This window comes from Alligator mississippiensis, chromosome 2 (genome assembly GCF_030867095.1).
Source record: "Alligator mississippiensis isolate rAllMis1 chromosome 2, rAllMis1, whole genome shotgun sequence".
Taxonomy (NCBI): Eukaryota; Metazoa; Chordata; order Crocodylia; family Alligatoridae; genus Alligator; species Alligator mississippiensis.
Genome location: NC_081825.1, coordinates 50,700,467 through 50,712,493, shown reverse-complemented (window position 1 = coordinate 50,712,493; position 12,027 = coordinate 50,700,467). Strand labels below are relative to the sequence as shown.

The window sequence follows — 12,027 nt, the reverse complement described above, 5'->3', positions numbered from 1 at the left end:
AGCGGGCTGCCGTGCGCCGTGACGTCAGCCCGCTGCGGCCGGCTACAAGTACGTGATGACGCACGACGTCCCCCCTTTCCTCTGCAGCGGCCGCCAGGTAAGGGCCCCCGCCACTATCCGCTGCCATCCGCGGCGCGCAGATCCCTGCGCGGCTCGCGCGCCCCCGCCCCGGCTCGGGCAGCCCCGCCCCTACGATCGCCCCGCGCTCCCCTCCGCCGCGCGCCTGACCCGGCCAGGCTCGGAGGGCCCGAGGCAGCGCCCTTTCCTCCCCTCCTCCCCGGCGGGCCCAGGCGGGTGCGTAACGCGTGACCGCTGTGTCGTCCCCGCAGGATGAAGACCATCCTCAGCAACCAGGCCGTGGACATCCCCGAGAAAGGTACGTGCTGCCCCTTACCCCCCGCCGGCCTGGCCCGGCCCGGCCCGGCCCGGCCCCACTCACCCCCGTCTCTTGCAGTGGACGTGTCCCTGAAGGGCCGCACCGTGATCGTGAAGGGCCCGCGCGGGTCTCTGCGCCGCGACTTCAACCACATCAACGTGGAGCTGTCACTGCTGGGCAAGAAGCGCAAGAAGGTGCGTGCCCCAGGGGTGGGGTGGGGTGGTGGGGGTCGAGGCCAACCAGGTCTGTGGGGTTGCTTTGCAGGAGTGCTCAGGGCCCCTTGTGCATCTTGGGAAAGGGACCCGGTTCACTGCAGCGCGGAGCCGTCGGGGTGCTCAGTAGCCACCAGCTCCTCTGAAGCACTCCCCGAAGAGATGGATAACTCCCCGGCTCAGGCTTGTCCTTGCCCAGCTTGTCCCCCACTCCCGCAGCCTGGCAGCTTTTCAGGGACATGAGTGGCCCCGATTTAAAAAGCAAATTGACTGTATTGCAGTGCTTAAGTCATAGAAATTTTATGCGGAGGGGTGGCCTCCCAACCAAAAAGGCTGAGAACTGCCACCCTGAACAGAGCGAGGGCTCCAGCATAACAGAAGCTGAGAAAGTAATGGGGCTGAAGGCAGAACTTTGAAGATACAGATGTGTCTCGTGTATGAGGTGCCAGGCTTTGAAGTTCAGTTTTTGGGTGCATTTGGTGCTCACTTGTAAGGAGCCTAGATATAAAATAAAATGGGCCACTTCTCATAGGAAGTCTGATTTCTTGTTTAAGTTCTTCTTGGGCAAGATGGTCTGGGAGCATCGTTTATCCCAGAAGACTTGGTTGTTTAGGACAGCAGTGCTTTTTCTGAATGTGGCAATGGCAGCTGTGTGCTGTTTGTATTGCACAAGTATTTTTAAAGCACTTGAGCATTTTTGCCACTGGACAAGATCAAAACTAAGCACTACTATTGACTTCCCCAGGTTGTTGGCTATTTGAAAGTTTACAGAAAAAGAAGTAACTTGTTTGCTTGTCTTTCAGTAAAAGGTGACCGAACAGAGGTTTGCTTTTGCCTGTTCAGTGTTTAATACTTGCACGAATATTGTTCATCGGAGCATCTTAAAGTAGCTGTATCAGTATCATTTTTGCAAGCCCTTTGGTGGTAACTGTTAACATGTCATTGTTACAGAACTGGCCACAGCAATTAACTGATTTGACCAAATTTATAGTGAAAGGCAAAATATAATGGTGAGCACCAGAGTTGCATTTCAGTGCTTTGAAGTCCTTTTGTAGAAAGATGGAGCAGTTTTTTTTTCTAGGTTATTTTGAGGCTGTTCAGTTCTGTAGTTCAGCTCTTCTGAATTAAGAACAGATGTTTTCTAGAAAGAATAAGAATTTCAACTGACGACTTCTTAAACTTCTATTATAGCTACGTGTTGACAAATGGTGGGGTAACAGAAAGGAGCTGGCAACAGTTCGCACAATTTGCAGTCATGTGCAAAATATGATAAAGGGTGTCACACTGGTAAGTCTTATTTTGAGGTAAATTATTTGTTGTTTCCTTCATGCTACTAGGCAACTTTTTTCTGAAAGGAGAATTGTGTGTTCCAAAAAAAATTTTAACTTTTTTTTTTTTCCTGCATACATGTGGTAATTGAGAGAACTTTAGGTGTACACATAAACCATGTACTTTATATTCAGCAGGTAGTGTTGAACAACTAAAACTAAAATGATAACCATGTCTAAAGTAGAATTATTTGGCAATTCTTAACCGTATCGTTACGCAATTTGAGTGTTATTGTTAAAATCCTAAATTTGATTAATTCCTAGGGCTTTCGTTACAAGATGAGGTCAGTGTACGCTCACTTCCCCATCAACGTAGTTATACAGGAGAATGGCTCACTTGTGGAAATCCGTAACTTCCTGGGAGAAAAGTATATCCGCAGGGTGCGCATGAGACCAGGTGAGTGTGTTCGTGTTAGTGTTGCTGAGCAAACCTTATGTGGTGTTTTGGGCACTAATTTGGTGTTCTGGTTTTTGGAACAAAGCTGTTCCTAATGAGATTAAAAGCTGTTAACACCATAATAGAGATTTATTTAACAGACTAGTCCTGATGAAGGTAAATATTTTCAGTGAGCTACGAAGGCTCAATATTTCATCAGCAAGATGACTCCGGTTCTTTTTTCAGGGTGTAGTAATGTGCATTAAAGCATTTCTGAATTCTTGATTTTTAAATTTTTTTTTTTAATTAATTAATTAATTAACTTATTTTTAAGTCTTGTTTTGTTTGTTTGTTCTCCCAGGCATGCATGACAAGCTTCAGAAGTTTTCTTTTCCCTGTTTTTAGCTTTGTGATGAACGTTCTTCACTACACACATAAATGCGTACACATTTAGTCTGGGTAACAGTGGTGAAAATGAAGATAAATATCCTGTTTGTGGCTTTTGGCACTTTAGGGTGATTCTACTGAACAAATGGATTCATCAGTAATTATAATGCGTCTGCCTGAGCTTCTCTGAAGATAGAAAAGAGACTGTTTTTTCATACAGAGTTTAAAATTTCTAAAAAGATGTAAAATCCAATTTCATAGAATATTAGTCTGGGTTTTGGAGAACAGTAAATAACATTTGCTTTTTTTAAATGTTAGAATGTGTGGGGGACAACTTCTCAAGCTAATGTAAATGAAATCACTCATACTGGCTCATTCAGGGTTTGCTAATGTGGATTTAATCTACAGCTGAGTACCAATAAAGTCTAGTGCAGTGAGTGGTTCTTGACCTTGTTAGAGTTGAGGCAGCCTTCAGCAAATCCAGCTCTTAGCTCTTCCTTGGGTCTTGTTTTTGTTTTTTTTCCTATGGGGAGAAAAAAACCCAAACAATTCTTTTGAGTTCTTTACAACAGAAGACCACAACAGGCCAAATTGTTTTTTGATGCTAAGGATTCTTATTTCATTAGGGGGCAGCTTTTTTTATTTTTTCGGCAAGTGTCACAAATTAGCCCCATACCGTTGCCACTTGAATCCCCTTCCCCTGTCTGCTTTGCTTCCTGTCCTATACTCCCTGCTTGTTCTATTGCTTTGCTTTCTGCCCTGTGCGCTTCTGTGCTGCCTGTCCCCTTGCACAGTGAAAATAACCTTTGAAATCGAGCAGTTCAACTGATTTTGTTCTGAGTAGTGACCAGTGTATAGTACAGACTCATTTGTCTTGTGTACTTTTTGATTTTAATTATATGGCCTTTGTGATATTTTTTTATAGTCAATGTTGAGGGTGGTTTTAAACAGCTATAAAGATTTAGGAAGGATGAGTTCAAAACTGTACAAGTAATAACTGAGAATAACGTTGTGCCAGTTTTGGAGCTCATTAATTAGACTAACATCAAGAAAGTCAACATTATTTTATTTTTAATTGGTACAGATATGTTTGAGCCCTAACAACTTTTACTAGGGTCTGCAAATGGAAGGTTCCAGGTGTCTGTCAGCTACAAATGAGGGAACAAGAGGGTCACACTGCCTAATTGACATAGACATCTGTCTAGGATCAGAAAGGACCTTGTCAGGGAGCTTCTGTAGGGACTGGACGTATTTAAATCAGCAGGTCTTGGTGATCTCCACCCCCAGAGTGCTGAGGGAATTAGCAGAGGTCATTGTGGGACCCCTGGCACGGCTTTATGAGCACTCGTGGTTCTCTGGTGTGGTGCCAGAGGACTGGAAAAGGGCCATTGTGGTTCCCATTTTCAAAAAAGGGAGGAAGGAGGACCCAGGAAACTATAGGCCCATTAGTCTTACCTTGGTCCTGGGTAAGCTTTTTGAGAAAATTATCCTGGCGCATGTCCACGAGGGGCCAGCAGGGGAGATTATGCTTAGGGGCAACCAGTATGGTTTCATTAGAGGCAGGCCCTGTCAGACCTACCTGGTGGCCTTCTATGACCAGGTCACAAAATCCTTGGACACAGGTGTTATGGTGGACATAGTCCTTCTGGACTTTAGGAAGGCCTTCGACACTGTCTCTCACCCCATTCTCATTAAAAAAAACTAGGAGACTGTGGCATTGATACCTACACAGTCAGATGGGTCACTAATTGGCTGGAGGGCTGCACCCAGAGAATGGTGGTGGACGGGTCTTATTCGACCTGGAGGGATGTGGGCAGTGGGGTTCCACAGGGCTTGGTCCTCGGGCCCACACTGTTCAACATCTTCATCGGTGACTTGGATGAGGGAGTAAAAAACACCAGGTTCAAATTCGCAGGTGACAGTAAGATGTGGGGAGAAGTGGGCACGCTAGAAGGGAGGAACAGGCTGCAATTGGATCTGGACAGGTTACAGGGGTGGGCGGATGAGAACAGGATCAGTGTCAACACGGACAAATGCAAGGTACTGCACCTGGGGAGGAAGAACCAGCAGCATACCTACAGGCTGGGGAACTCCAGAAAAGGATCTGGGAGGTATTATTGATGCCAAAATGAACATGTACTGACAATGTGGGGATGCAGTCAGGAAGGCCACCTATACCTTGTTATGCAGCCACAGATGCATCTCAAGGAGGTGATCCTCCCCCTCTATGTGGCACTGTTCAGGCCTCAGTTGGAGTACTGCGTCCAGTTCTGGGTGCCACACTTAAGGAGGAAAGTGGACAACATGGAGAGGGTCTAGAGGAAGGCTACTCGCATGATCAGGGGGCAGCAGGGCAGGCCCTACAAGGAGACACTGAGGGACCTGAACCTGTTCAGCCTCCACAAGAGAAGACTGAGGGGGGATCTAGTGGCCGTTTACAGACTAGTCAAAGGGGACCAGCAGGCATTGGGGGAGTCCCTATTTCCTCGAGCACTCCCAGGAGTGACGAGAAATAACGGTCACAAGCTGGCAGAGTAGATTCAGGCTAGATATCAGGAGGTGCTACTTCACCATCAGGGAGGCTAGGATCTGGAACCAACTTCCGAGAGAAGTGGTGCTGGCTTCTACCCTGGGGGTCTTTAAGAGGAGGCTAGATGAACACTTTGCCGGGGTTGTTTGACCCCAGTATTCTTTCCTGCCATGGCAGGGGGTCGGACCTGATGATCTGCTGAGGTCCCTTCTGACCCTACCAACTATGAAACTATGACATGCTGACAAAATCCCTGGTGTGAAGCAGCAAAAAAGACAAAATAATTTTGTTGGTTTAGTTTACTGTTGTTTGGCATAGCTGTTCCTTAGAAAAATTCTAGCCTATGCTGCATCTCAGCTAGCAGATTATGCGGCATAGCTACGCCGATAGGACTGTCTTCTGCAACTTGTGAATGCTGTATAGTCTACTCAGGCTTATAACAGAAAGCAGCTGTATCTGTATGTATGGTGTTTGTCACTGGAAAAGCATTATAGGCTTCAGGGTGCTACATTCATTTTACTGTATTGACTTTTATAGTACATGTATCTGTCCCCCAAAAATTAACAATCCAAAAATTTGGGATTTTTTTTTGAGACAAGAAGGCTGATTTCTGTACAGCAGTGGAAGTATAAAAAAGCTGTAATGGCTGCTGGGGTTTGCATTTTTTTTTTTTTCCTTGCCTTCCCTTTCCGGGTGTAGGCAGGAGATGCAGACTCTACTACTGAGATGACTCTCACTCTCCTTGCAAACTGAGCAGCTAAAAGCTGCTGCCAATTTGGCATCCACTGTGATAGGTTAAAGTTTGAGTTATGGAATTGGAAGGGGGAATGACTTGTGCCTGGGAGCATTCGGCCATGGTGAGCCTACACTGTGCCAAGGAAGACTCTGGAAAAAACCTATTCTGCCTTCCCAAAGCAAGGCATGTATCTAACTTGCAGGGCACGTGCCGTATGAGAATGTTGTAAATAACAGAAAGTGAATTGGATAATAGAATGCTCACATTGGTTCTTTGAATGAAGTTACACAAGATTCTGGATTTAAATAGAGCTGTCTTCCTTTTAAGGACTACAAGCTAGCACATAAGGGTATTCCTTGGATCTCTTCAGATTATAGATGCTCAAATTTGTACTTTTCCTTTCTATCAGGTGTTAGCTGTGCAGTATCTCAAGCCCAGAAGGATGAACTGATTCTTGAAGGGAATGATATTGAATTGGTCTCCAACTCAGGTTTGTAAAGTTGATGAAATATAGGGAAAGAGTAGTTTTATGGAGGCGTGGGAAGAAGTAAGCTACACTAATTGTGTTCCTTTAGTGGTCACTGTTTCAGTTCAGCAAATTATTTTCTTTCCCACACTTAGCTCTGTAACAGGTTATGAGGTAAACTGATGGCCCAAGTCTTGCCTTCTAAAACCAGGGGTACCTTGTAGCATATGTGCCATGGCATAAGCAATCTCTGTGTGTGGCATGTGACACATCAGGTAGGGGAAAGGCATCATAGTGGCAGATTGGGCAGGAGGCAAAAAGTAGAGCAGCAGATCTGGCAGAAGTGGATTGGAGTAGCAGTGAAGGTGGGTGTGGAGCTAACTTGTGGTGCACCTCCTGACAAGGTTTGCCATTGCATCTTAGACCACAATTAGAGAAAGAAATCACTGTCTAGGGGAGTGGTTCCCAAACTGACGTATTGCACACCACCAGTTTAAAACAATAAAACCTTAAGTATCACCAGCAAATTTTTGTTATTTAAAATAATTATAATAAATCTGTCAATGTGTGCCACTGACAAGTTGTCTGCATATTACTAGTGGTACCCATACCACAGAACTGGAATCGCTGGTCTAGGGCTAGACAGCTTCTCGTTGCTTGCCCTACATAGAGTTCCATGAGCTCCCACCTCCCCACCGCCTGTCCTAAGCAGTAAAGAAACAAAATGCAAAATTTGTATTGGCAGGAGAGTCCTGCCAGATAGCTATGGCACCTGAAGCTCCTCAACCTTCTTAGCTTGCTTTCCACAGTAATGCCTTCAGGCCATTGTGCCATGCAGTAGTATTCAGTCCTAGCTACCAAGTGCTTGTAATCAAAATAAGTAAGATTTAGAATGGAAAAATAGTGTTTTTTAATAAAACCAAATCTAGCATAGTTCTTTTAGTTTGCCAGTGTCCTTTCAAAGTATTACTTGAAATTTTGAAGTCTACATTAAAAAGACCAATGTTAGCCCAGTATCCTTGCTGTATCTCAAATGCAAATACTTTATTTTTTTTCCTTTTAGCTGCCTTGATCCAGCAGGCCACCACAGTCAAGAACAAGGACATCAGAAAATTCTTGGATGGTATCTATGTTTCTGAGAAGGGCACAGTGCAACAGCCTGATGAATAAATCTGTAGTAGGTTGGTACCATTTTATGCAGTAGGCTTTCTGGTAAGGGATATGTGTCCTTTCATAGACTAGAAGCAAAAACCCTGTCTTGCAGATTTTAGTAAACTATATGATGGATGACATGAGGAGGATAAACAGAGCAATGCTTCTGAGCATCCAACATATAGTTTTTTTTTTTTTTGCAATCACCTGCTTACCTGTAATGAAGCTTTTCTGTGTTTTAACCAAGTCTGTATAATTAGAGGTACTCCCTCTAACCAGTTATACTACTGTAATACGTGCCGAGGTATTAGTACAGACTATACTAGAATAATGTGTCTACTAGTACAAGTCCACAGAATCCTCAGATGTAGTTGTCTTAGGCCTGGTCTATATGTGGGAGCTTGAAGAGAGCCAGTGTCTACCAATTAAACCAAAACATTTAATACTATGGAGGAACCTCCTTAATTAAATGTTCCACGAGTTCCTTGGAAATATTTCAATCTGATCGGCATCAATTTTGCTGCGGGCTTATTTGGTTGAATTTGGTGATGAAATTAGTGTGATCTACTGTTTTTGAAGGTGTATTTTAAAATCCAGTGTTACGAGTACATTCTTCAGATCACAAGTGAAGGACAATGTGACTTTTTATTTAGGTATTGTCAGGTTTCAGTGAATCCACCAACATGAAAGAATTGTTTTTTTAATTAAATTTTAAACACCAGGCAGAATTAATTTCAGTCATAGGAAAAAAATAGTTATTTAGACCTGCTTTTTGGTGCTGATCTGACTTTCCCTGATTTAGTCACTCTTGACCATTATTATATTCTTCAGATAACCATATTGACTTAGGTTTAAAAGAAGATACATTCTAAGGTTTTACAGTTTACTGAGGTGGCCAATTCAGATGTGACAGTTATATTTCTAAGTTCATTTGAGGCAGCTCTTTGTTTTGTTTTTTCCCCCCTATCAGATGCATGGTTTTAAAGCAGGGGTGGGCAATTTGGGTGGAGGGCTGCTTAATGAGTTTTGGTGAGTTGACAAAGGCTGCAAAGGTAGTCCTGCCCCTTGACAGGTGCCTTTCCCCCTAGTCACCGTCTTGGGACTAGAAGTTCATCTCCTCCTTCCACCCCTACCCCTGACTTCTACTGGAAGTCCCTCCCCTTGTCCTCAGAAGTATTCCTTTTGGGAGGGGAGGAAACGGAACCAGAAAAAAAACAAATTGTATACCAAAAGTCAAACATCTACTATAACATTTTAATTTTATTTCAAAAAATATTTTTGTCCTGATTTTTTTGTGTGTGCATAATGGATATAGAGGTGATTGCACAATAGCACAGAAGTAAAATCTTACTCTTGTATATTGTTGTGGGGGGGGGGGAGGTGTGTGTGTAGTGGGGGAGCTGTGAGGGGGATGGCTGCTTGGCAGGTTTTAGGGTATGTTGGGAGATGTGGATGTATGTATGTTTGGGGGGGGTTGTGTGGGTGAGGGAGGGTTGGGGGGGTGCCCCCCATGGTACGAGCAGCAATAGGCCCTCAGGGTGCTCATGGCCCCCACAGGCACGGCTGCCTAGCAGTGTGGAATGCCAGTCAGTTCGAAGAGCTGCACTTGGTGGCAAGGAGCAGAGTCAGGCTGGCCTGCCTCTATCACGTGGAGCTCCCTGTGACTCACATGCTGCTCGCATGCCACCTGGGCAGGGGAGTCCTGTATGAAGCCAGCAGCCTTGGCCTGCAGGAAGCAGGGCTCCCCACCACTTCTGGTGGAGTCCTGGGAGCTGCACCTGGCAGCAGGGAGCGGGCAACGTCCCCTGGGAGCTGCAGCAGTGATCCTGCCCAGAATCTCTGCATGCTGGCCAGGGCCCTCCAGGGCATTAGGGTGAGTGTGAAGCACACGGGTTAGTTGAGGCACAATTAATTGGTAGGCACCCACAGGCTGGATGAAACTGCCTCGACCGTATTTTACCTGCCCCTGTTTTAAAGTAAGTTAAGGTGTTCGCAGATTTGCTAATTTATTTGCCTTGCCTAATCCTCCCCACTAAAACAGTGTTAACTCTTTTTTTTATTTGCACTTTCTAGATCCTGACAAGCCACCGCAAAAACTATACCTCTTGCTGCAAGACAGTGGCTCCAAATGGAACAACACACAAGCTGCACAAGATGATTCGTTTTACAAAATAAAACATATTCCATATTTTGACTTCCTGTTTTTAGAGTGAAATACCACTTCCTATGATTGTTTAATACAATGAAAAACTGCTCCTCAAGAGCCATTCATAGGGATGCCTTGTGCCATGCTCGTTATTACAGTGGGATCTCTGTCACCTGCTGAAGGCATTTATTCTGCAGTGGTTCCTGATACTAACCCACTTAAACGTTTGGAGCTATTCATAGCACTGCACACCTCCATCACAGCATCCCAAATGGGCTGAGACTATACTGTATTGGTTTGAAATAGTAGTTAGAGTGTAGGTTCTCAAATAATAATGATTGTTTTTGAACAGAAAAATAAGCACTTATTGATGTGCTACATGCATTCAGAGCTTATCCCTCAAAACTATGAGGGCAATCTTAACTGGCAGCACTCAGGCTGTCTCCGATGCTTAATGAATTCACCTAAGGGTCCCAGTCCAGGTACTACTCCCCACTGCTCTTGAGCCTGCTGCTGCTGCCCCCAAATCCCTAGGCTTCCCCTTCTTCCAGTTTATGCTTCTTACCCTCAGCCTGTGGGTACGGTACGGTAGGGTGGGGGGTAGCAGGGCTGAGGGAGCCCATAGGTGCCTTGGTGAGGGCAGGGGGCATGGAAAGGTACCCTGTGTACTATGGTGTGGTACAGGGACATTAGCAAAGTAAAGTGGGTTTATGCTTCCTGTGTAGTGCAGTGGGGTTCTTGCAGTGTAGCACAGCAGCATGTGGCCCAGGGGGTGTGCAGCCTGCTTGGCGTGGTGTGGCTGGGGAATTTGCAGCCCTCAAGTTGGATACCTCTTATTTAAAAGATCCCTTGGCCAAATCAGTATAACATTGTGACCAGCTGAGGTCTGCACTACAATTCTCTTCCATAGCTCATGTTTCTAGGAGCCAGAAGTAAAGCTTCAGAGTGAGGATATGCCAAGAAAATTGTCCCCCTGAAGGCTCACCTTGATCTTAACTTTGTTATTTGATGCTCTCTAGGCTTAGATGCAGCTGAGAACATGTAGCTGCTGGTAGCACGCCATGCTACTTATTGGTATCTACCCTGCAGGTATCTAGCAGTGGGATGTCACAAACAACATGAGCTTGTGCATATGCTTGACTCAGTACAGGTGCACAGAAAAATCGCACCTACAATGATCCTGCTGTAGTTTGAACATGGAGAGAAGAGGTAGATCTCACAAAGGTAGGTGAAGAATCTGGATTTTTAGCAGTTGATCTCTAGATGCTGAACAATGAATGCATGTAGACAAAAGAAAAATTACATAATGCTATATATATGTGTTGTTTTGGTGGGGGTGGAGAAGGAAGGGTGGAATGCACCCCTGTGCTTTTTACATGGGGGGAAAAAAAAGTTTTATAGTGAAGTTAGTTGTCTGTACATCAAAGCAGTTACACTGAAGCTTGTCACTGCTTGCTTCAAAATAAATTGGTCATGTAGCCAAGTCCAGATAGGAATGCCTAGTTCACATTAGATTATTTTGCCAAACTGGCAAAATCGTGAAGGTGGTAGTTGGACAGGGACAGAGCTGCTGCCTTTGTTGCAACACAAGCCATCAAATGTGCCTGGTGGATGTACTTTGCCTCCCATTGGCTGGAAGGCTTTGAACTCTTGTAGCTAACTGGAAAGTGGGAAGGGTAAAAGACAATGCAAAGCTGCTCTGAGCTCTTGGAAACTGTTTTACCTTGGTGACAGCTTGAGAGGTCTTGAGGGAGCTTACAACTGCCTTGCAGTAGCTCTGGCCAGGTCTCAATTGTTCACCTGGAGAAGCAGTTAGGGGAGGAAGTTACTCGTCCACACTGAGCACTGGGTTTGGAAGAGGAGGAGACAGGGAGTCTTGTTTTCCTCTACCCTGAATTGCTGGAAGGAGGATGGAAATATTTGGAAGGAAACAGAGTCCTAGAGACGCTCAACAGGGTGAGTGCTGATCTTTTATTCACTTGCCTGACCTGATCAATAGACCACACTCCAACTGCAGTGAGGGGCTATGTTTTGCTTTTGGTGACTTCCGTCTCAGCAGTTTTAGAATTCAAGGCCTGAATTTGCGCCATAGCCATTATAACAGCCAGAAAAAAATAGCCTTGTTTTCTTCTCTTGATCACTTACTATCTGCTGTCTTCTGAGAGAAATAGAACATTTATTAGGTAACTTCATAGAATCGTAGAACCGGAAGGGACCTGTAAGATTATCTAGTCCAGTTCCCTGCCATGGACAGGAAGTTATTGGGCTCAGACAAACTCAAAAAGGTGTCTGTCCAGCCTCATCTTGAACACCTCCAA

General features: G+C 45.0%; 1 protein-coding gene across 1 annotated transcript; it reads left to right on the top strand.

Moving 5' to 3' along the window:
• The first annotated feature begins 78 nt into the window (after nucleotides 1–78).
• On the top strand, nucleotides 79–9,757 carry RPL9 (ribosomal protein L9). Its single transcript, XM_006258472.4, has 8 exons — nucleotides 79–97; nucleotides 330–376; nucleotides 455–570; nucleotides 1,780–1,875; nucleotides 2,181–2,313; nucleotides 6,355–6,435; nucleotides 7,475–7,592; nucleotides 9,637–9,757. The coding sequence occupies exons 2-7, from the start codon at nucleotides 331–333 to the stop codon at nucleotides 7,579–7,581; spliced, it is 579 nt and encodes a 192-aa protein (XP_006258534.1). The 5' UTR covers nucleotides 79–97; nucleotide 330; the 3' UTR covers nucleotides 7,582–7,592; nucleotides 9,637–9,757.
• Nucleotides 9,758–12,027: the final 2,270 nt, after the last annotated feature.